At 43.1% G+C, this 25,580-nt stretch overlaps 1 protein-coding gene and 1 long non-coding RNA gene across 5 annotated transcripts in view; one reads left to right on the forward strand and one right to left on the reverse strand.

The window, feature by feature from the left end:
• The window catches only part of LPCAT3 (lysophosphatidylcholine acyltransferase 3), a 42,590-nt gene that overhangs the window by 6,697 nt on the left and 10,313 nt on the right, over window positions 1–25,580 (reverse strand). For all 3 annotated transcript variants that reach the window (XR_010147953.1, XM_508979.8, XM_009424733.4), the window contains exon 2: window positions 517–624. Coding sequence is in view for 2 of the 3 variants with exons in the window: in XM_508979.8 (XP_508979.2) it covers window positions 517–624 (108 nt within the window). In the remaining variant the exon portion in view is untranslated. The remainder of the gene's footprint in view (window positions 1–516; window positions 625–25,580) is intronic.
• LOC129136599 (uncharacterized) lies at window positions 86–23,623 on the forward strand. Of its 2 annotated transcripts, XR_010147954.1 has the most exons (5): window positions 86–290; window positions 5,235–5,436; window positions 14,295–14,412; window positions 16,614–16,745; window positions 21,306–22,479. It is a non-coding gene; the product is annotated as an uncharacterized LOC129136599 (long non-coding RNA). The 2 variants fall into 2 exon arrangements; XR_010147955.1 differs by lacking the exons at window positions 16,614–16,745; window positions 21,306–22,479 and adding an exon at window positions 23,333–23,623.

Raw genomic sequence — 25,580 nt, forward strand, 5'->3', positions numbered from 1 at the left:
GGAGGAGAGGATGGAAATTATTTATTAAAATAAAAAAGATTATTAGGGTGTTATTTTATTTCTTTTTTTTTGTTTGTTTTTTTAGAGATGTGACTTGCTCTGTTGTCCAGACTTGAGTGCAGTAGCTCAATCATAGCTCACTGCAGCCTTGAATTCCGGGCTACCACGCCCAGCTTGTTACTGTATTTTTGAATGTCTGAAGTGAAGAATGAATCTAAGTGGGGACTGCTTGGCTCGGACATTCAGTTACATCCACAGCACAGAGAAACTGAGGATTCTTTGTTGATGAGGTATGGGCAAGGGTAACCACCCTCAAAATGTTTTTATCTGACAGAAGAATGTACATAAAAGAAAAAAAGGAAAAGTTAAGCTGTGTTCCTCTTCATACAACCCTCTTTGCAAGTGGGAGCATTATAACTTCCCTACCTATTAGATTCTCTCAAGGAAATTTTGTTCAAGTCTGTTCCTTCCAGGTTCCCACTAATTGCGGTGTCACTGCTAATTTAGTTTACTCACCAAAGTTAAAATAAGCAATTGAGAGGCCTGTAAAGGTATGGAAGAGGTGGATGAGGTAGGTCTCCTTGTAGAAAAGGTAATGCCGATAAAACAAAGCAAAGGGGTAACCTAGATGGGGGAAAAGATAAGAAGAGTGTTATTTGTGCCTGGTGCCATCCCAGTTTGGTTTGGAAGTTTATCTGGCATGAAACGCAGCCCAGAGGGAGAGAGAAAAAAAAAACAACATACATTATATGGATGGCAACAGAGAAGGCAATAACGGTATCCCCAAGAACCAAAAGTTTTTTGTAAATACAAATTTTGAACTAAAGATATTAATATTTGATTGAGGCAATATAAAGCTGGGTCCTAAGACTAGGTTTCATTTATAGCTTATGAACTATTGCCAGACATTTTCTCTTACTTGAATTTTAAAAAATGATACAAGGAAGCTAGGCATGGTGGCTCCCATGTATAATCCCAGCACTCTGGGAGGCTGAGGCAAGGGGATTGCTTGAGCCGAGGAGTTCGACACCAGCCTGAGCAACATAGCGAAACCCCGTCTCTATTAAAAAACAAGATACAAAGATTTGAGCGTACCCATCTATGCTCCAGAAACACTCATTTACACTTTGTGATCTATCTTGCTAGCACCGTATTATCAGATTATGAGGAAAAATATAAATTAATATCAGGCTAAATACTGGAATTGCTGACTGCATATATAGCAGTTACAAGATATGTGGAGATACTCCTCACAGTCTGTAATCTGGGCATCAACCAAGTTATAAAATCCATTTAAGTATACTAAAAAAATGTCTTCTAAAGCCATGATTCAGAGTATAGTCCAAAGGCCATGAGTGAACCACAGAGGATCTCCTGATGGGTCATGAACTGATGATACATGGCCAAGGGTTGCTTATTGAATTAAAAACGGTCAATAAAATTTGGTATTCCTAAACTAAAATTAGCACATTCCATGGCTTTACTGCAGACTCACCTTCAGTGTTCTATCTAGAGGTCTGGCGGCCATGCCTGGCAACATCCCCACTGCACTAGTGCATATGTGGAGGATGGGGATCTCTCAACTGCTTTTTGGAAAGACATTCTGCCTATTCTTTCATTGATTATTCTCTTGAGTTGGTCATGGTTTATACTTTCTGCAATTCTTGCTTTTATTTTTATTTATTTTGAGACAGGGTCTCTTGCTCTGTCACCCAGGCTGGAGTGCAGTGGCACGATCATTGCTCACTGCAGCCTTGACCTCCTGGGCTCAAGTGATCCTCCAACTTCAGCCTCTTGAGTAGCTGGGACGACAGGTGCTTGCCACCATGCCTATTTTGTAATTTTTGTGGACATGAGTTCTCACTATGTTGCCCAGGCTGGCCTTGATCTCCTGGGCTCAAGGAATCTTCCTGCCTTGGCCTCCCAAAGTGTTGGGATTACAGGCGTGAGCCACTGTGCCTGATGAATTGCTGCGATTCTTGCTTTTAAATTATGTAAGTGCAGTTTTTATCATGGGCAATACAGTTTACTGTGAGTTTGCTTAACTCTAAAACGCTTAGAATAGTATCATACAGAAATAAATTGCTCAATTATTTGTTAAATAAGTAAATGCACACAATCATGTTATATGTTGGTTTCTGTCCTTCTAGTCATTTTTCCCCCATACATTAAAAAAAAAAAAAAAAAAAGGCTGGGCGCGGTGGCTCATGCCTGTAATCCCAGCACTATGGGAGGCTGAGACGGGCGGATCACGGGGACAGGAGATCGAGACCATCCTGGCTAACACGGTGAAACCCCGTCTCTACTAAAAATACAAAAAAAAAAAAAAAAAAAATTAGCCGGGTGTGGTGGCGGGCGCCTATAGTCCCAGCTACTAGGGAGGCTGAGGCAGGAGATTGGCATGAACACGGGAGGCGGAGCTTGCAGCGAGCTGAGATGGCACCACTGCACTCCAGCCTGGGCGACAAGAGCGAGATTCCACCTCAAAAAAACAAAATAAAACAAAACAAAAAACTGTACTGGCTGGTGCAGTGGCTCACGCCTGTAAACCAAGGCACTTTGGGAGGCTGAGGTGGGTGGATCACTTGAGATCAGGAGTTTGAGACCATACTGGCCAACATGGTGAAACCCCATCTCTACCAAAAATATAAAAAATTAGCTGGGTGTGGTGGCGGGTGCCTGTAATCCCAGCTACTCAGGAGGCTGAGGCAGGAGAATCACTAGAACCTGGGAGGCAGAGTTTGCAGTGAGCTGAGATCGTGCCACTGCACTCCAGCTTGGGCAACAGAGCGAGACTCTGTCTCAAAACAAACAAACAAACAAACACCATTTGATCTTCCTGGTGCCAGGATCAACTGGTGTTTTTTTTTTTGAGATGGAGTTTAGCTGTTTTTACCCAGGCTGGAGAGTGCAATGGCATGATCTTGGCAGCTCACTGCAACCTCCGGCCCCTAGGTTCAAGCGATTCTCCTGCTTCAGCCTCCCGAGTAGCTGGGATTACAGGTGCCCGCCACCATGCCCAGTGAATTTTTGTATTTTTAGTAGAGACGGTATTTCACCATGTTGGCCAGGCTGGTCTCGAACTCCTGACCTCAGGTCATCCACCTGCCTTGGCCTCCCAAAGTGCTAGGATTATAGGCGTGAGCCACCACGCCCGGCCAACTCGTGTTTTTTTTTAATTGCTGTTCCCATAATGGGCTAGGCTCTTAAATTTATAGCTTCATGCAAGTATAGTTGACCCTTGATCAACACAATTTTGAACAGCAAGGGTCCCCTTAGACTTCCCTCTGCCTCTGCCACTGCTGAGATGGCAACCCTTTCTCTTTCTCCTCCTCCTTGCCTGCTCAACCTGAAGATCATGAGGAGGAAGACCTTTATGCTGATCCATTTCCACTGAATGAAGAGTAAACATATTTTCTCTTGCTTATGATTCTCTTAATAACATTTTCTTTTCTATAGTTTACTTTATGGTAAGAAATACATATATAATACAAATGACATACAAAATATATGTTAATCAACTTGTTTATGCTATTGGTAAGTCTTCTATTAGTAGTTAAGTTTTTGGAGAGTCAAAAGTTATATGTGGCTGGGTGTGGTGGCTCATGCCTGTAATCTCAGCACTTTGGGAGGCTGAAGCAGGTGGATCACGAGGTCAGGAAATCGAGACCATCCTGGCTAACATGGTGAAATTCCGTCTCTACTAAAATACAAAAAATTAGCTGGGCATGGTGGCACACACCTGTAGTCCCAGCTACTCAGGAGGCTTGAACCTGGGAGGCAGAGGTTGCAGTGAGCAGAGATTGCAGTGAGCAGAGAGAGCCACTGCACTCCAGCCTGGTGACAGAGCGAGACTCTGTCTCAAAAAAAAAAAAAAAAAAAAAAAAAGTTATATGTGTCAGCCGGGTGCGGCAGCTCACACCTGTAATCCCCTACTTTGGGAGGCTTAGGCAGGTGGGTCGCCTGAGGTCAGGAGTTTGAGACGAGCCTGGCCAACATGGTGAAACCCCATCTCTACTAAAAATACAAAAATTAGTTAGGCGTGGTGCAGGCACCTGGAATCCCAGCTACTTGGGAAGCTGAGGCAGGAGAATTGCTTGAACCCAGGAGGCGGAGACGGCAGTGAGCTGAGATCACGCCATTGCACTCCAGCTTGGGCAACGAGCAAGATTCTGTCTCAAAAAAAAAAAAAAAAAAGTTTTATGAGGATTTTTGACTGTACAAGGGGTGGGATCCCATAGGACCTGCGCTGTTCAAGGCTCAACTGTAATTAATTCTACAGATATCTTATGGATTACCGGCTCATGTATTCATTCACCAAGTGTTTAGTAAGTGCCTGCTATATGCCAGGTATTCTGTTTATGAAGCACGTAATTGGGGAGGAGGTGGCATGTGATGGTTTGTTTTCTAGCTGGCTGAGATGATGGGATATAGGATCACTAGCTCCAGGGAGGTGGAGACATCTATGACCCTTTCAGGTAGATCAATGAGCAAGGAAATAGGATCAAGTCTCATATATTTCACATGGGCAGAAATTTGGCAGAGACAGAACACCAGGTTAGCAGCAAATATTGCTAAGAACTAGAGCCAGGAACTAGAAAGTATATAGACTAAAAGTCAATGCCTTCAATCTTTTGCTTTATTTTTACTTTTGTTTTAGTAACGGGGTATAAATAAAAAAATGTAAAACAGTAGATAATTATCTAGAGCACTCATAAATAAGTTCTAGATAGCTAAGTTTCTCTCTTTAAGCATGAAAACCCTTAACCATTTGGAATGCTCGAAATTAAAAAACACCACACATATTACTCTGCCTCTTTAAGTTGAATCTAATTTAACATTTTCTAGGTGTCTGGATCGTATCTATTCCAGAGTAAAGTCATGATGGCTTTATGACGTTCTGAGTATGTGAAATTGTCTGCCTGACTCTAACAAGGCCTACACTGTCCTGAGTTCTGAGTTCTTGTGTCCACTTCTTATAGCCTGTCTGTCCCTTTCCTTGCTACTCTGGGATCAACAGTCACCTCTTGAACTTTTGGGGTGCTTGGCAATAGTTCCTCTCCCTACTCCTAATTTACGGCAGGCCTTAGAAACCATAACCTTATTTTAAAGGTGTAAAAAAAAAAAAGATTTAAGACAAAAGCAAGGGGCTTGGGTGCTTTCCTTATGGACTTAGGCCTGGTAACATCTGTTCTGGCCACTTAGAGGCCTTGTGTGCTATTTCTTGCTTTCAGGTGCGTTTTGCAGGAGGGGACGGTGTTGAGTTCCAAACAGGTGAGGTATTGCACACTAGCAAACACATGAGAAGAAGGCGGAACAATTGGGAGAAAAATAAAAAGAATGCAGCAGGCCAGGTTAGCAGGAACATTAAGACGGTGACAGAGAACAGCAAAGCCTGGCAGCAAGCCGCCGTGGAGAAGGAAGAACTGTGCTGGGGTGAGTTGCTGTGACAACCCAGGCTGATTTTGAGTATGTAAACACCAAACCTTGTTCTTGGCTGCCGCTCAGCTCAGCAGGCTTTGGAGCCTGGCTGCCCAGCCACCACTTCAGGGATGTGCTGTTTTTAGGGAGGGTGTGACCCTACAAGATGTTTCTGAGCCTTAATGCTTTTTTGTGGGAGCCAATGCTTAATATGGTGGCTAGAGTTACCTGAAGAATCTATAAAAAATGACCGAAGCCCCTTCTGCTCACCCTCCCACTCATCAGAGTCGGCTTCCGTGGGTCTGAGTGGGAAGGACTTCCACTTTTAACAGCATGAGACACGGTTCTGACAGCCCCACTAACATCCGAATGCAGGCCGCAGTGCTCAGTCCTGAGGATAAAATTCTCAGCTTGGAGATTGGGGTTGATGCCTTACCTTTATTAGCACCAGATGGGTTTGTAACAACCCAGAGGTTTGTAAGAACTTGTTGGCCGGGCGCAGTGGCTCACGCCTGTAATCCCAGCACTTTGGGAGGCCGAGGCGGGCGGATCACCTGAGGTCAGGAGTTTGAGACTGGCCTCAACATGGAGAAACCCTGTCTCTACTAAAAAAAATACAAAATTAGCTGGGCGTGGTAGTACATGCCTGTAATCCCAGCTACTCGGAAGGCTGAGGCAGAATTGCTTGAACCTGGGAGGTGGAAGTTGTGGTGAGCCGAGATCACGCCATTGCACTCCAGCCTGGCAACAAGAGCGAAACTCCATCTCAAAAAAAAAAAAAAAAAAAAAGAACTTGTTTGGCAGCACTGTAACTGTTCCTTCTTTTTGATTGTTTGTTTAAAGCAGGGCCTTCAGAAACTTATTAGCAAGCGAAGGATGATGACCTTTAGTACACTCCAAACCTAAGGATCTTCTACTAGAATGGGACCTTTATAATCCCTAATGCTAGGGACATTCAAAATGCTGTGGTTTTTTTTTTTTTTTTGAGACAGAGTCTCTGTCGTCCAGGCTGGAGTGCAGTGGTGCGATCTCGGCTCACTGCAAGCTCCGCCTCCCGGGTTCACGCCATTCTCCTGCCTCAGCCTCTCCGAGTAGCTGGGACTACAGGCGCCCGCCATCACGCCCAGCTAATTTTTTGTATTTTTAGTAGAGACAGGGTTTCACCGTGGTCTCGATCTCCTGACCTCGTGATCCGCCCGCCTCGGCCTCCCAAAGTGCTGGGATTACAAGCGTGAGCCACCGTGCCCGGCCAATGCTGTAGTCTTTCAAGCAGCTGCTGGGATACATTTAATTTGTACAAGCCCTCTTCAGGGGTTGTAGTCAAGCACAGGGAGTGGATAGAACTGTATTCTTCAGTCTCTGGACTTCACTCAGTTCCAAGTGCTGTTTGTGTCAGGGACCAGATCTATCACAACATGCATTGTTAGTGGGAACGTTTTCTTATTTCCTGTACAATAGTTGTGAGATTACTTATTAATCCTAAAGTTGTGAGGTTTCATCTGAAGAAACAGAAATGGGCTGTTTCCATTAAGTCTGGTAAATTTGGCTGGGAGTGGTGGCTCACGCCTGTAATCCCAGCGCTTTGGGAGGCTGAGACGGGAGAATCACTTGAACCCAGGAGTTTGAGACCAGCCTGGGCAACATAGCAAGACTCTGTCTCTACAAAAAAAAAAAAAAAAAAGTTGGGTGGGGTGGGTGGCGCGTGCCTGTAGTCCCAGCTACTTGAGAGGCTGAGGCAGGAGGATCACCTGAGTCTGGGGAGACAGAAGCTACAATGAGCTACGTACGATGATGCCACTGCACTCCAGCCTGGGCAACAAAGTTGTTTTTTTTGAGACCCTGTCTCAAAAATAAATAAATAAATAAATAAATAAAAAATATAAGCCGGGCGCGGTGGCTCATGCCTGTAATCCCAGCACTTTGGGAGGCTGAGGCGGGCGGATCACGAGGTCAGATCGAGACCATCCTGGCTAACATGGTGAAACCCTGTCTCTACTAAAAATACAAAAAATTAGCCGGGTGTGGTGGCGGGCACCTGTAGCCCCAGCTATTCAGGAGGCTGAGGCAGGAGAATGGCGTGAACCTGGGAGGCGGAGCTTGCAGTGAGCCGAGATCGTGCCACTGCACTCCAGCCTGGGCGACACAGTGAGACTCCGCCTCAAAAAAAAATTAAAATAAATAAACAAATAAATAAATAAATTGAGCACCCCAAACAACTTTTGTTAATGTGGGAACTATATATCAATGTCTACTGTGTTAGAAAATAAGACTAAAAACAGGGTGTGGTGGCTCACTCCTGTAATCCCAGTGCTTTGGGAGGCCGAGGTGGTTGGATCACTTGAGGTCAGGAGTTTGAGACCATCCTGGCCAACATGGTGAAACCCTACTAAAAATACAAAAACCAGCCAGACACGGTGGCAGGCGCCTGTGATCCCAGCTACTTGGGAGGCTGAGGCAGGAGAATCGCTTGAACCCAGGAGGTGGGGGTTGTAGTGAGCTGAGATCACGCCACTGTGCTCCAGACTAGGCAACAGAGCGAGACTCCAAATCAAAAAAAAAAAAAAAAAAAAAGAAAGAAAGAAAGAAAGAAAACTAAAAAAAAAGTAAAAGATATGATTAATTCAGTAAAAATATTAACAGTAAAACTACTACACATTATATTAATATAAATAACATACTTTAAATGTAAACCACTACATTTCCCAAAACAATCAAAGAAATAAAGCCATCTAATGAGACGAATGCCACTGTTTTACATTTTCATAAATTTATGGCCTCTGTCTGACTTAATAGAAGATGACTGGATTCTCAAATCTGCTTCTGCATTTAATCTGTTGTAATATGTTAGTTTGGTTAAAATATACAAAGAAAATCTGGCTTTACACAGACAGAGAAAGTATCTGCATTTTCAGATAATTTTGGATATTCTTTAGCACTACATCAAAACTTGACAAGTAGTAGTTTCTTAACAGTTAGGAACTTTTGTTATAATAAAACCCATTGGCTTCTCTTGCACTTTGAATGGATATTTTACCATGCATGACTTTGTAACATCACACATGGATCACTGCAAAATACTGGTCCCTGTTGTTAGGCAGATCTTCTAAATACTGGCATATTTCATTAGAATACATATCAAAAAATCATATTCCTTAAATTTCACCATTGATTTCAGCAGAAAAGTCTGTATATATTGGCAAGTGGTCAAGCTCATGGGAGTGGATACAAGTTTTCCAAAATTCTAATTTTTACTTGAAAGTGTAAATTTTATCACTGGCTACAAATATTGTCATTTGTTTACCTTGAAGTGACAGGCTCACTTCATACAGTTTCAAGAGACTGTCTGCCAGATGCCTAAGTCTAAAACCATAGTTTGTCTATCATTCTTTCAAGTAAAAATGGTGGTCGGTGAAAAAAGAAGCTGCTAAATCAATATGCAACTTGAATAATCGCCCAAATGCTTTTCCTTGTGACAACCACTGTACTCTACCAGTGTGCAGCAGAGGCGGTTTATGCATATTTCCCATTTCTTCAAACAAGTTTAAAAAGATGTACTCAGGATGAGGCATGGTGGCCCACACCTCCCAGCACTCTGGGAGGCCAAGACGGGTAGATCACTTTAGGTCAGGAGTTCCAGACCAGCCTGGCCAACATGGCGAAACCCCGTCTCTACTAAAAATACAAAAATTAGCTGGGTGTGGTGGTGCATGCCAGTTAAAAAAAAAAGATTTATTCAAGGACTGACATTTGATACAATTAACAATATTTAGCCTGGGCGACAGAGTGAAACCCCATCTCTAAAAACAAAACAAAACAAAACAAAAACAAAAATTAGCCAGGTGTGGTGGTGCACACCTGTAGCCTCAGCTACTCAGGAGGCTGAGGTAGCATCACCTGAGCCCAGGAAGTTGAGGCGGCAGTTAGCTGTGATGCCCCCACCGCACTCTAGCCTGGGTAAGACCCTGCCTCAAAAACAAAAACAAAAAAAATTTACCACTTCATCAACGATTCTTAAGTGAAACTGGCTCTGTTTTGATTGTGAGTGCATGGCAGTAAAGAATGCAGTGATGACTGGTACAGTTTGGTGTCACTCTCCTGATTTGTGCTAAGGCGCCAGCAGTTTTACCACCATTTTGCAACATCAGTGCAAGTGTCAACATAGTGAAAAGACAAATACATCTTAGTAGTATCATGAAAATAATTTTTACCCCAAAGAGATTCCTTAAAGAAGTCTCAGGAACTTTTAGGAGTAGTCTATGGACTGCATGCTGATATGGAATGATTTGTTTTAATCTTTCATCTTCTAATACCCAAATCCAGTAGTCTTTCCTTTCTCCCTGGTTTCCTTGACTGCCCTGCTGTGTTTTCAATCTTTTTGAAACTTCTCTTTCACTGGTTTCATTGGTTTTGAATACAGTTATCTCTTGGTGTCCATGAAGGATTGGTTCTAGTACTCGCAGCAGACACCACAGATGCTCAAGTCCCTTATATAATATGGTGTAGTATTGCATGTAACCTATGCACATCTTCACATACACTTTAAATCATCTCTGGATTACTCATAATACCTAATATAATGTAAATGCTATGCAAATAGCTGCTATATAGCATATTGTTTTTTATTTATATTTTTATTATTCTATTATTATTTAGCTTAGAATCCATGAATGTGGAACCCACAAATATGGAGGGCTGACTATACACAGTTTCCTGGATTTTTTTCTACTGAGATATAATTTACCATAAAATTCACCCTTCAAAGTGTAAAATGTAATGTTTTTTAGTATATTCAAAAGGTTGTCGCCGGGCGTGGTGGCTCCTGCCTGTAATCCCAGCACTTTGGGAGCCGGAGGAGGGCAGATCACAAGGTCAGGAGATCAAGACCATCCTGGCCAACATGGTGAAACCCTGTCTCTACTAAAATACAAAAAATTAGCTGGGCGTGGTGGTGCCTGCCTGTAGTCCCAGCTACTCAGGAGGCTGAGGGAGGAGAATTGCTTGAACCCAGGAGGCAGAGATTGCAGTGAGCTGAGATCGCACCACTGCACTCCAGCCTGGCAACAGAGCGAGACTCCATCTCAAAAAGAAAAAAAAAAAAAGGTTGTGCAGGCATCCCCACTATCTATCTAATTTCAGAATATCTTCATCACCTCAAGTAGAAACCCCATACATGTTGGCAGTCATTTCCCATTCTCTCTTAACTCCCAGAGCCTGGCAACCATTCATCTACTTTATGTCTCTATAGATTGGCCTATTCTAGGTGTTTCATATAAATGGAGTCAGGCAATATGTAGATCTTTGTGTCTGGCTTATTTCACTTAGCATGTTTTCAAGGTTCATCCATGTTGTAGCATGTATCAGTACTTCATTCCTGTTTATGGCTGAATAATATCCCGTTGTATGGATACTCTGCATTCTTTTTTTTAACATTTAAAAATTTTTTATAGACAAGGTCTCACTATGTTGCTCAGGCTGGTCTTGAATTCCTGAGCTCAAATGATCTGTCCACCTCAGCTTCCCAAAGTGCTAGGATTGCAGGCATGAGCCTCTACGCCCAGCCTGGATACTCTGCATATAATCTACCCATTCATCAGCTGACAAACAACTGGGTTGTTTCCACTTTAGGAACATTATGAAGAATGCTGCTACAAACATTCATGCATTTTGTAGAGACAGGGTCTCACTATGTTGCCTAGGCCGGTCTTGAACTCCTGGCCTCAAATGATCCTCCTGCTTTGGCCTCCCAGAGTGCTGCAATTACAGGTATGAGCCCATGTACAAGTTTTTGTGTGAACATATGTTTTTATGTTTTCAATTCTCTTGGGTATATACCTAGGAATGGATCTCCTGGATCTTTTTCTTTTTTTTCCCTTTGGGACAGAGTCTCTCTGTGTTGTCCAGGCTGAAGTGCAGTGGCATGATCTTGGCTCACGGCAACCTCCGCTTCCCAGGTTCAAGTGATTCTCCTGTCTCAGCCTCCCGAGTAGCTGGGATTACAGGTGTGCACCACCATGCCCAGCTAATTTTTGTATTTTTAGTAGAGATGGGGTTTCTCCATGTTGGCCAGGCTAGTCTCGAACTCCTGACCTCAAGTGATCCACCTGCCTTGGCGTCCCAAAGTGCTGGGATTACAGGCGTGAGCCACCGGGCTGTTGCCCACGCTGGAGTGCAGTGGCATGCTCACAGCTCACTGCAGCCTCAACTTTCTAGGTTCAAGTGATCCTCCCACCTGAGCCTCCCTAGCAGCTGGGACTACAGGTGTGCACAGGACCGGCTAATTTCTTGTAGAGTTGGAGTTTCACCATGTTGCTCAGGCTGGTCTCGAACTCCTGAGCTCAAGCAATCTGCCCGCCTCGGCCTCCCAAAGTGTTGGGATTACAGGCATCAGCCACTGTGCTTGGCCAATGTTCACTCTTACTTTCTGTGCTTACTTCTGGCATGGGTTGGCTGACTACAATTTGAATAGACCCATCTTTCCGTCTCTTTCACCGAAGGCATTTTTTCTGGCTCCTAGATGTTGCTGACCCCCAGGATCCAGTCTTGGCCCTCCACTATTCTTGCTACATTGCTTCTTTGGAAACTCATCTACTCTCAAGTAACTTAATATAATCTTTATGCCAAAGACAGATCCACATCTTTAGTTCTAACTTCTTTTTCAGTTCCACATTTCCTACTTCCTTGCTGGACAGTTTTAATTTGATATTTCATTACCATCTCGAACTCTGTATAACTAAGGCATAAATTTCTCCCTAAATCAGCTGTCTCTGGGCTTTTTTTTTTTTTTTTTTTAAATTAACAGTGTTACCATTCTCCAGGTCACACAACATTCAAAAGTGTGTTTTCCTGCCAGGGCGTGGTGGCTCCACGTCTGTAATCCCAGCACTTTGGGAGGCCAAGGCAGGCGGATCACCAGGTCAAGAGTTCAAGACCAGCCTGACCAACATGGTGAAACCCCATCTCTACTAAAAATACAAAAATTAGCCGGGCGTGGTGGTGCATGCCTGTAATCCCAGCTACTCAGGAGGCTGAGGCAGGAGAATTGCTTGAACCCAGGAGGCGGAGGTTGCAGTGAGCTGAGATCATCTCACTGTACTCCAGCCTGGGCAACAGAGCCAGACTCCATCTCAAAAAAAAAAAAGTGTTTTCCTTCTTCATATTGGTTCTCTGTTATCTAGTCATGAAATCCTGTTGATTCCTCCTTTCCAGTCTCTCTCACCATCACTGTCACCATGACCATCACCACTCCCTTTTTCCTCTGCTGATTTGCAATTAAAACCCTTATGGATCTCACCCTTAAATCCTTGCAATGGCCTCCTACCTGATCTCTGCCTGCACCACGTCTTCCCAGCAGTCCTATACCGGGGTAATCTTCCTTCAGCTCCTGCTCAGAAACCATCAATAGCTCCCAGCTGACTACTCAACAGAGTCAGCAATCCTGTCTGTTCTACCTTCAAAATAAATCCAAAATCTGACCACTTCTCTCCGCCTCTACTGCTTCCCCTGGTCTGAGTTGCCACTATCTCTGGATTATTATTATTAATATATCATTATTATATTCAATGTATTATCATTATATAGTTGCCTCCTGACTGATCTCACCCTGCCTTTGCCTCCCTTCAGTCTAGCCTTAATGAAGCATCTAGAGGGTTCTATTCAACTTAAGTCAGCAGGTCACTCCTCTGCTCAAAGCCCTCTCAAGGCCTCCATTCTCACTCAGATCAAAAGGCTGATTGCCAGCACCCGCAGGTTCTGTCCCTCTGCCCGGGCCCCACTGTCCTCTGACTCATCTCTCAATCTGGCCTCTACCCTTCTGCTCCAGCCCCAAAGCTTTCCCTTCCTGGAATGTTAAGCAGGTCCAGCCTTGGTGCCTTCACATGGTAAGTTCCTTGCCTGGAAGGCTCTTTGCACAGATAAGCTCAAATCCTTTCTACACCTCAGGTCCTTTGTAAAATGTCACCATAAGTATCAGTGAGGACTTCCCTATCTTATCTAGAAGTGTATACAACACTACCCCTCCCCACCCTGTAACCCTCCCCCATCACACACTTCTTGTTCTTCTTTCCTGCTTTTTCTATTTTTCTTCTCAGTACTTATTACCTTTTGACATACCATATATCATACTTTTCAGTCTTTCAAAGCAGGGATTATCATCTACTTTAGTCCCTACCGTACCCCAGTGCCTAGTACAGTTCCTGGTACACAAAATTTCTCAAAAAGTATTAGCTGAATGGCCGAACAATGAGTGAACAAGTGCTCTGTACTCTAGGCAGTCAATACAATATTTATTAAGCACTCACTATGTGGTTAGCATTGCATTAGGCATTGGGGGAATATGGTAGAATTTTAAGAGGTGCTTTCTATTCTTAAGGAGCAAAATCAAACAATGATGTTCTATGCTAAGGGCTAACTGTATGGAATAGCCAATGTTGTAGAGGTTAAAGAGAAATCAATCTCGACCACAGTAGTCGAGAGAAGTAGTTCTTGAACAGAGAAGAGATGACGGCATTCCAAGGGAGGATAATGTAGTAAAGACACAGCGGTAGGAAGGAGCATGGGGCATTCACTCCAAGAGACTGGGCTAATTTGAAGGGAGGAAAAATATTGTAACAAAATGGATGGGAAAGTGAAAAACCAGGCAGAGTCTGAAATTGATAAATGGGAAAAAAAAATCAACTGACTAGGTGTAGGAGAAGGAAAAGGACAAATTAAAGATGTTTATGCCACTGATATAATGGTCTTCAGGTCTTCAAACCTTTTTGCTGGCATAGCTCCTAGAAGAATTTTGAAAAACTATATATCCTCCTTTCACATTTTAAAGTTGCCATCTAAACCTTATATTTTTATTTCTTTATTTTTTTATTTTCTTGAGACAGTACTTCACTCTGTTGCCCAGGCTGGAGTGCAGCGGCACAATCACAGCTCACTGCAGTTTCAACTTCCTGGGTTCAAGTGATCCTCCTGCCTGAGCCTCCCAAGTAGCTAGGACTATAGGTATGTGCCACCATGCCCCCAAAACGACAGCAAATTATGTGTGTGTGTGTGTGTGTGTGTGTGTTTCAAGACACAGTCTCACTCTGTTGCCCAGGCTGGAGTGCAGTGGTGCAATCTTGGCTTACTGCAACCTCTGCCTCCCAGGTTCAAGCGATTCTCCTGCCTCAGCCTCCCAAGTAGATGGGATTACAACTGTGTGTCACCATGCATGGCTGATTTTCTTTTCTTTTTTTTTTTTTGAGATGGAGTTTCGCTCTTGTTGCCCAGGCTGGAGTGCAATGGCGTGATCTCGGCTCACCGTAACCTCTGCCTCCTGGGTTCAAGTGATTCTCCTGCCTCAGCCTCCCGAGTAGCTGGGATTACAGGCATGTGCACCACACGGGGCTAATTTTGTATTTTTAGTAGAGACAGGATTTCACCACGTTGGTCAGGCTGGTCTCGAACTCCTGACCTCAGGTGATCCTCCTGCCTTAGCTTCCCAAAGTGCTGGGATTACAGGCGAGAGCCACTGCACCTGGCCGCATGGCTGATTTTTGTATTTTTAGTAGAGTAGGGTTTCACCATGTTGGCCAGGCTGGTCTTAAACTCCTGACCTCAAGTGATCTGCCTGCCTCAGCCTCCTAAAGTGCTGGGCATAAGCCACCATCCCTAGTCAGTGTGTGTGTTTTGAGGCAGGGTCTTGCTCTGTCGCAAAGGCTGGAGTGCAATGGCACAGTCATGGCTCACTGCAGCCTTGATCTCCTGGGCTCAAGTGATCTTCCCACCTCAGACCCCTGAGTAGCTGAGACCACAGGAATGTACTACCACATTCAGATAATTTTTAAATTTTTTGTAGAGATGGCATCTTGCTATATTGCCCAGGCTGGTCTTGAACTCCTGGGCTCAAGCAATCCTCCTGCCTCAGCCTCGCAAAGTATTGGCATTACAGGTGTGAGCTACTATGTTTGGCCGTGTGTGTGCTTTCTAATGCCTATTGAAGGTGTGTTTTAAGTGCTTATGGCAGATGTCTGCCATGCAATCTAAATGGCAAACCAATCAGCTGGATCAGTCTTACTTACAACACACCTGGCCTGTCCCTCAACTTTTCTATTCTTTCACCAAAATGGAAGTTCCTTATGTTAGAGAACTTACAGAGAAAAGGAAGACAAAGAAAAATAGGAAGAAGAGTTAAGCTCTGCCTGACACTGTCTACTTAAGTGATGGGTAACTGATTAGGCTCAGTGCTTAGAACTTCATATAATGAGATACAAAATCTCATTACTGACCCACTCTGCCAGCTAGAAGAGCACTTGTAGATCATGGACATTTAGGTGGGGATATAGCCACCTTTGATCCTTTCTGTTCACTAGATTAAGCCTTGTTGCTAGTACAGGCAGGAGCCAACATACCTTCCACACTCCAGCAATCCTGTACACCTTGGGCTGAGTCATATGCTGAACAGTTATTCATGAATACAGATTCTTACTTAGAACTGAAGAATTACCTGCTCCAAACCCTTCATTAGGTAGATAAGAGACTAAGGTCCAAAGGGGATAACTGGCATGCCCAAGGTTAACAGAGCAGAGCTCAAATTAGAATCCACATCACCTGATTTCCATTCTACTATTCTTGCCACATGCCTTGGCACTTGGCAGTGACCTGGAAGTGAATCTCTAATAACCAGCTGTGTGCTCTTTTAAAGCTACAGCTCTGGCCGGGCGCGGTGGCTCACGCCTGTAATCCCAGCACTTTGGGAGGCCGAGGCGGGCGGATCACGAGGTCAGGAGATCGAGACCATCCTGGCTAACATGGTGAAACCCCGTCTCTACTAAAAATACAAAAAATTAGCCGGGCGTGGTAGCGGGCGCCTGTAGTCCCAGCTACTCGGGAGGCTGAGGCAGGAGAATGGTGGGAATCCGGGAGGCGGAGCTTGCAGTGAGCCGAGATCGCGCCACTGCACTCCAGCCTGGGCGACAGAGCGAGACTCCGTCTCAAAAAAAAAAAAAAAAAAAAAAAAAAAAAAAAAAAAAAAGCTACAGCTCTATTATTCTTTGATGTCCAGATAACAATCTATGCTCCAGCACCTGTTTATAGACATAAGCACACCCATTTTTATGTTTGCTTATCCTCCTATTGAAAAATATTTTAAAAGTTCACTTTAATGCTAAATTTAGGTGTACTTTCTTTGTTAATCTAATTCTTGAGCACTCTGCCCCCTTCAGCAGTTCATTTCTGAAAGTTACCTCCACCTGAATAGCTCAAGCATTGTGACAGCTGTGATACAGGACTCATGGAAACTGGGACAAGTGATCAAAAATGTCTGAGGGAGGAACAATAGAGGGGACATTTTAAAGGTAAGCTATTGGATAGTTGTTACCTGTGAGAAAGAAAGAAAAAGGGTTAGGTTAAGAAATGTTAGTTTTTTACTCTCTCAACCCAGCCAAACAACCTAAACTTGAACTGTCCCAAAGGCCTACCAAAATTCTTTAATTTCTTCACTTAAGCTGAGTGCTCTTAATAAGCAAGACTTCTGAGGTGTAGTGCGAGTGATTAATGTTATACACACCCGTTGGCTGACTGGTGAAACCTGCTGCAATAACTAAAAATTATTCTATAAAAATGTATAGACAGAGAGAATGTTAAAGCTAAAAGAGGCCGTTGACTCATTTCTTTGTTTTAGTAGAACAGGTGCAACAGATTGAGGCACTTTAAGACATCTAAATGGCTTTACTAGCAAAGATAAAAATCACACTTGCCTGTACTCAGGGAATTTTATCACATTCTAATTCTTTGTAAATCAGTGAATCCCCTGGTGCAACTTCTAGCCAGATTATCTGGGCTTTGGAATCAGAATTATCTAGTTTAAAATTTAGCTCTGCAGCTTGGGCAAATTACTTACATTCTTTTTTTTTTTTTTTTTTTTGAGACAGAGTCTCGCTCTGTTCCTCAGGTTGGAGTGCAGTAGTGCAGTCTTGGCTCACTGAAACCTCTGCCTCTCAGGTTCAAGCAATTCTCCTGCCTCAGCCTCCCAAGTAGCTGGGACTACAGGCGTGTGCCACCATGCCTGGCTAATTTTTGTATTTTTAGTAGAGATGGGGTTTCACCATGTTGGTCAGGCTGGTCTTGAACTCCTGACCTCTGGTGATCCGCCCGCCTCAGACTCCCAAAGTGCTGGGATTATAGGCGTGAGCCACCGCGCCTGGCCTACTTACATTCGTTAAACCTCAATTTCTTCATCTTTGAAATCGGGAAAATACCAGCCATCTTGCAGGGCATCTTAAAAGTGAAAATATTTGGCTGGGTGCGGTGGCTCATGCCCACCCAGCTCTTTGGGAGGCCAGCTCTTTGGGAGGCCGAGACAGGCAGATCACGAGGTCAGGAGATCGAGACCATCCTGGCTAACACGGTGACGCCCCGTCTCTACTAAAAATACAAAAAAAAAAAAAAGCCGGGGCATGGTGGCGGATGCCTGTAGTCCCAGCTACTCGGGAGGCTGAGGCAGGAGAATGGCGTGAACCCGGGAGGCAGAGCTTGCAGTGAGCCGCGATCACGCCACTGCACTCCAGCCTGGGCGATAGAGTGAGACTCAGTCTCAAAAAAAAAAAAAAAAAAAAAAGCGAAAATATTTGCAAAAGTAGCATACATGTACTTCCTTCAGGCCACTTAAAATACTTATGCATGTCTAAATATTTTATATAAGCATACCTACACCTAACTTCTTAAAAATTGAGTATTCTTTTTTTGAGACGGCTGTCGCCCAGGCTAGAGTGCAGTGGCGCGATCTCGGCTCACTGCAAGCTCCGCCTCCCGGGTTCACGCCATTCTCCTGCCTCAGCCTCCCGGGTAGCTGGGACTACAGGTGCCCGCCACCACGCCTGGCTAATTTTTTTGTATTTTTAGTGGGGACGGGGTTTCACTGTGTTAGCCAGGATAGTCTCGATCTCCTGACCTCGTGATCTGCCCGCCTCAGCCTCCCAAAGTGCTGGGATTATAGGTGTGAGCCACTGTGCCCGGCCGAAAATTGAGTATTCTTTTAATGGATTTTAAGATATAAAATCTCAGGCTCAGAAATTTGAGCCACCTAGGGGTGAGAAATTTTGGCCTTTGCCCGCTTCGAACTGACTTAACTAAATTAAATCTATAGAAAGTAAAAAATAAAGGTCTGTGAATGTACCCAGTACTCTCAGGAAGAAGCATATTTGCCACGAAGCTAAAAAAGCTTCAGTTTCACTCCCCTTCCAAGGCTCTGGGGGGTGGGGTGGGGGCGGGAGCTAGCAACGTGCTCACATGGTCATATATTTTTGTAAAACTTATAGAAGATATTTTTGTATTCTTTTTCTTAAAGAAGATATCCAAGATTGTATAAGCTTCAGATGCCAGAAATCCTAGATTTAAAAAAAATAATCAACCACCACCCCAACAAAATTAGGCACATGCCTGAAAATTCTGCTGCTACTGCCAGAATTCTGCGGGTAGGGGCTTCATCCAAGGTGTTCCTAATAATAGGCAGAGTCCCCAGATTAGTTCCGGTGAGGCTTTTGGGAGGGGTTATTTGGCGCGGTGTTGGTGTTGGTAGGATCCTGGCTGTGAGGCTGAGGCAGGCCTGAGGAGGGCTGGGGCTGACAGGTAGGCAGAGTTGGCTGGGATGTGAGGTGCAAGGGGTGGTACTTCGGAAACAAACTTTGAAGAGGAGAAGGGGCAGCAAGACTGTGAGTCTGGACTTTGTGATACACTGTCACCCCTAGTTTAGTGTGCCTGGTTAGGGAGAAACAAGCAGCATGGAACCCCTCTTCCTTTTTCACTAACATTTTTCTGTATAGTGGTTGAAACCCCGTGTTAAGAGACTGCATGACATTGGAAAAGAAGGGGAGGAGAAAAAGAGTCCATATGAGGCAAGAACAGAACACAGCCAGAATTAGGGCAGGCAGGGAAAGGAAGGGAGTGAGATGTGGGAGTCGGGGGGGAGTTGAGGTAACCTGCATTTTATATGCTAGAGCTATGTATTTTAGATGCAGGTGCAACTGTTTCGGTCCAGGAGTGGAAAGGACTGTAGAAGCAATCTAGCACAGCTGTTTCTCACTTGGGAAAACTGAAGCCCTCAGCGGCAGAAGGAGGAATGGGGAGCGGCCAGGCCAGGCCAGGCCTCAGCCCCCAGTTCCTCTTCTCAGGCGTCCGATTCCTTCTGATCTTTCTCTCCTGCCCTCTCTGTTACTGCTTCCTCCTGTTCTTACCCTTATATACACTTGAAGTTTTATCCCCATTTTTTATGCTTATGGGATTGTACACTTTCTGGTTCTCTCTCAAGTCCAACCAGTATGTGGTAACCTGTCTCTTCCCACTTCATTTGTGGCACTGGTTTGCAGTGGACAAAAGGTCCGTGCTCCTCTTCTAACCTAATCTGGACTGGGTTGCCCAAAGGTTGCCCTGCCACACTGCCAAGTGACTAATTAGCTGTTTTCTCTCCAACCCCTCCAAACACTTATCAGGAGTAATTTCTCTTGTCTTTAGAGTTGCCAAATCTAATCTCTGTAAATACACATGTGGTGAGACTTCTTCTCAGGAGTTTCAGCAAATGAAACAATAAACTCTTTTTTACCCTGCTAAGATTCTAAAGATAACCATGAGAATACTCCTAATTACCCTTATAAATTTGAATAAGTGTGGTTGTTGGGTTCTCTCACCCTTTTTAAATCCCTTCAAAAGAAAATACAAGTTTGAATTCTATAAAAATATTTTTCTGGCCGGGCGCAGTGGCTAACGCCTGTAATCCCAGCACTTTGGGAGGCTGAGGTGGGTGGATCACAAGGTCAGGAGTTCAAGACCAGCCTGGCCAACATGGTGAAACCCCATCTCTACTAAAAATACAAAAGTTAGCTGGGCGTGGTGGCGGGCGCCTGTAATCCCAGCTGCTCAGGAGGCTGAGGCAGGAGAATCACTTGAAACCGGAAGGCAGAGGTTGCAGTGAGCTGAGATGGCACCACTGCACTCCAGCCTGGGCGAAAGAGTGAAACTGCATCTCAAAAAAAGAAAAAAAAAATTTCTAATATTTATGGAATGCACTCTCTTATATACCAACATACATTTGTAGCATTTTTTTCCCTCAGAGTATGAAGAAATCAGTAAAAATGGGCAAAGCACAAATGACAAATAATGGATTTTGTTAAGTCCTATGTGTCACTTTAAGAACTTGAAACTGGCTCAAATAAAAACCATTTTATTTGGTTATTAAAATGAGACTTAAAAACTTAAAACAAGATTTTAAGTGATCTTAAAATATCTTATCCTACAGAAGATTTTAGAGGCAATGTAGTACAAAAAGCTCTTCCTTTTCTCTGAAGAATTTATTGAGTGCTTTGGGAGTAGGGTGAGTTTTTTTTTTTTAACATGTTTGATTCAATTAAGCAAAAATATTGTTTCATGTCTCACTGAACTGAATACATTCTACTATCCATTGGTTTTCAATGTTCACTTATTTATTTTATTTTAGTAGAGACTGCGTCTCACTGTGTTGTCCAGGTTGGGTTTTCAAATTTTATGTCTAACACAGTGTGCTAAATACAACTGAGTTTCATAAGCCATTTTTCCCACTTCTGTACATGGCACTGGTCTCAACCTGTATCATGCATAAGAATTACCTAGGATGCTTATTAAAAATGCAGATTCCCAATTCCTGAAGGGAGGTCATGCCTTGGCATCTTACTTAGAGAATCAGTGCTATACAGAAAGTATGAGAGACTGGTTCATATCAAAGAATATTGTGAAACTCTACACTATATTTGTGAAGATATAGAAAACCCGTTTTATGGCTAAAAATCATCATTTTACTACTACTAAGCTTCATTATTAGTAGATGGAGTTTTTTTAAAGGGTCATTTTTCACAAAGAACAATTTGTTTTGTCTTTTAACACTTTAGGACTGTTACTTCATAGTTTATCCGGGGCAGAGAACAACAGCGGGCTACTCTCAAACCTGCTCTGGAGTTTCAGACTAGCAGCTGACATTTTTGGGGACCTTTCTTTAAGCTTGACATTGTAAACACTTTGTATGTATTAACCCACTTAATCCTCGAAACAACCTTGATGAGTAGGTATCCTTATCTTACGGAAGAGGAAGCTGAAGCACAGACAGGATTAGTGACTTACCTAAGGTCACAGTGCTGGAAGGTAGCCGAGCTGGAATTTGAACCCAGACAGCATGTGGGTTCAGAGTGTTTTCATTTTTAACTACTCTGCTATATTACCCTCTCTAGTTTTCAGTATTCATATTAGCACCTCAGCCTTCCCCAGATGACTACAAATCCCATACATATGTATATACACACATACCCAGGGTCATTCATGAAATCTGAAACTTCGGGTGTTCAATTTGACTTTATAGAACCTTCTACCTCTCCTGGCTGATAGTATCTCTTTCTCATTTCACAAATTAAACTTCCTATAACACTACCTTAAACATGCCACCCCTGCTCAAAATACCCTGGTGGCTTCCTATGATCTATAAGATGAAAGCTAACTTCCTTAGCTTGCCATGCAAGGCCCTTCACAGTCTTTCCAGTCTTACTGTTTATTCTATCCCTACTTGAGCACAAAGCATTTTTTTCTTTGATCATGCATAGTCCTTCTTTCTTCATTTTTTTAAGTGTACAATTCAGTGGATTTTAGTATATTCAGTGTTATGCAACCATCTCCACTATCTAATGCCAGAACATTTTCATCTCCGCTATCTAATGCCAGAACATTAGAAACCCTGTACCGCATAGCGGCCATTCCCAATTCACCCTTCCTCTTATCCCCTAGCAACCACCAATCTATTTTCTGTCTTTACGAATTAGCTTATTCTGGGTATTTCATATAAATGGAATCATACAATATGTGGCCATTTGTGTCTGGCTTGTTTCATGTCACAATTTTTCAAGGTTCATCTGTGTCGCAGCATGTGATCAGGATTTCATTGTTTTCTTATGGCTGAATAACATTCCATTGTGTGGATATAACATTTTGTGTATTCATTCAATTTGTCCCAACTGGTGGACAATTGGGTTGTTTCCACTTTTGGCTATTATAATAAAGCTATGAACATTTGTGTACAAGTTTTTGTGTGAATCTATGCTTTCAGTTCCCTTGGGTATAACCCTAGGAATGGAATTGCTGGGTCATATGGTAACTGTGAACTTTTTGAGGAACTGACAAACTATTTTCCACAAGTGGCTGCACCATTTTACATTCCCACCAGCAATGCTTGAGGCTTCCAATTTCTCCGTATCTTCACCAACACCTGTTTGTGTGTTTTTGATTATTGCCATCCTAGTAGGTGTGAAATGATATATCATTGTGGTTTTGATTTGCATTTCCCTAATGACTAAAGATATTAAACAGCTTTTCACGAGCTTATTGGCCATGTATATGTCTCTTTTAGAGAACTGTCTATTCATATCCATTTTGTAAACTGGGTTATCTTTTTATTGTTGAATTCTAAGAGTTCTTTAGACATCTGAATACTAGACTTATGATTTACAAATATTTTCTCCTATTCTGTGGGATAGCTTTTTACTTTCTTGATAGTATCCTTTGGTGCACAAAAGCTTTTAATTTTGATGAAGTCCAATTTATCACTGATCATACCAGCTGGAAATCTACTTTTTTCTACGTCAGCATCTCAATATTACTTGATGATTTGGGGAGAATTTTTGAAAATATAAAAATAATATACATAAAATTTTGATATAAAACAAGAGGGCCAAGACTTGAAGAAATCTGGAGCTTCTGTTGAGACGATGACCTGGGGTCCCAATGATTACTGTTAGGATCTTAATGTACTTAGTGGAAAGGTTGAGAGGCGCTGGCCTACGACAGGCACTCCTACAGTAAGACTGAACCTAAACTGACATTGGTCAGTTTACTTGGGAAGTTGACCATATGTTTTTTGTTTGTTTTCTCCCAGGCTATAGTACAGTGGCGTGATCTTGGCTCCCTGCAACCTCTGTCTTCCGGGTTCAAGCAGTTCTACTGCCTCAGCCTCCTGAGTAGCTGGGATTACAGGTGTGTGCTACCACGCCCAGTTAGTTTTTGTATTTTTAGTAGAGATGGGGTTTCACCATGTTGCCCAGGGTGGTCTCCAACTCCTGACCTCAAATGATCCGCCCACCTTGGCCTCCCAAAGTGCTGGGATTACAGGCGTGAGCCATGGTGCCTGGCCGATGGTATACATTTTAAAAATAAATGTATGCTATCTAGGAGTTCCTATGTTTTGCTATTATTTCCTATTCTTTCAGAGCACCAATAGTCAATGAAGAATTAAAAGTGAAGTCAGATTATCCTTTAGCTAAAGAATGGGGATTTCTAGTAGTATGGTTCAATATTTTTGGTCAGGGCCCCATATGTTTATACTCCAACTTTAATCAATCTTTTCCACTTCTGACTGAGGGATATGCTGTAGGAACTTTATGGGTACTATTTCAGTTGGCCTCTGCTGGCTTATAAACAGTAGTTGATATTTAGGGACAGTAATCCAGAGTAGTGTCCAAGTCCATCTGAGTTTAGAATTGCTACCACAGCAGAAATTGGAAACCTCGAGAGTTATAAGCCATTTACCACATCTACATGGATGCCACTTCTCCTTAAAGCATATACAAATATATAGAGATCGGAACTTTAACCTTCTGGGATCTAATATCTTCCTAAGATTTGCATACAGAATGTACACATGGATCTTCTATTATAGCAAATTCTTTTTTTTTTTGAGACGGAGTTTTTGCTCTTGTTGCCCAGGTGGAGTGCAATGGCGCGATCTCGGCTCACTGCAACCTCTGCCTCCCGGGTTCAAGTGATTCTCCTGCCTCAGCCTCCCAAGTTGCTGGGATTACAGGCGCCCGCCACCATGCCCGGCTAATTTTTTGGATTTTTTTTTTTTTTAGTAGAGACAGGGTTTCGCCATGTTGGCCAGGCTGGTGTCAAACTCCTGACCTCAGGTGATCCACCCACCTTGGCTTTCCAAAGTGCTGGGATTACAGGTGTAAGCCACCGCGCCTGGCCAGCAAATTCTTAATTGCCTGTAAAATTACTATCTCACTATGTATTATTTTCGGAAGCAGATATGACCGTGTACAGTTTTCTTATAAAAGTGCCATAGCAACATGAATACTCAGTACTGAAAAGCATCTTTAATTGATAAAAGCTTTTTTTTTTTTTTTTTTTTTGAGACGGAGTCTCGCTCTGTCCCCCAGGCTGGAGTGCAATGGTACGATCTCGGCTCACTGCAACCTCCCCCTCCCAGGTTCAAGTAATTCTCCTGCCTCAGCCTCCCGAGTAGCTGGGATTACAGGCGTGCACCACCGTGCCCGGCTAATTTTTGTATTTTTAGTAGAGACAGGGTTTCACCATGTTGGTCAGGCCAGTCTCAAATTCCTGACCTCAGGTGATCCACCCACCTCAGCCTCCCAAAGTGCTGGGATTACAGGCATAAGCCACTGTGCCCGGCCATGACAAAAGCTTTTTATTTTTAATTTAATCTTAGCCTATGGTTAAAGTGAAGCATTTAAATAGCCTACTTGATGACTTCATGTGAGCCAAGAACAAAACCTGGGTCTGATAATCTTCTACCTACTCTCTGACAAACTGTCCCTACAATTACAATGCAATGACCTTTCTATGAGCAGCCTCTATTACTAACAGTTATTATACACTTGGTTCTTATACAGAATACTTCATTCAGGATGTCCAGAGCTTCATCTAGCTCACTATCTTCAAAGCTTCTGCTTGCAAAGGGAGGAACTTACACAATCAGTCCATTTTAAGCCAAAAGGAAATTCTTACCCAGAAATTAATTACTTATCCTTTTTTTAGTGTGTTACTCTCCACACCCCCTTCCTGTTTTGAAAGCAGGGAGAAATAATGATGTATACAGTATCTTTTGAACTATACAAATTACAGATAAGCTTTAAAGGTCTCTAGGAAGCTACTACTGTTTCACCATAAGAACTCCAAGTGGGCCCTAAATCTCCTGGTCCTTGACTTCAGCCACTGCTAGGAAAATGTCAATACACACACACTCCTATCTTAAAAACTCTGTGCTTGAGAAGAAGGATAGTTTGCTTTGATATTAGACTAGCTTTCCCTGGCAGCTGCAACTAGGGCACCTAATTTTTGTTAAAGTTACAAGTCACAATTTATTACTTATATTAAGAAATGTA

This window comes from Pan troglodytes, chromosome 10 (genome assembly GCF_028858775.2).
Source record: "Pan troglodytes isolate AG18354 chromosome 10, NHGRI_mPanTro3-v2.0_pri, whole genome shotgun sequence".
Classification (NCBI taxonomy): domain Eukaryota; kingdom Metazoa; phylum Chordata; class Mammalia; order Primates; family Hominidae; genus Pan; species Pan troglodytes.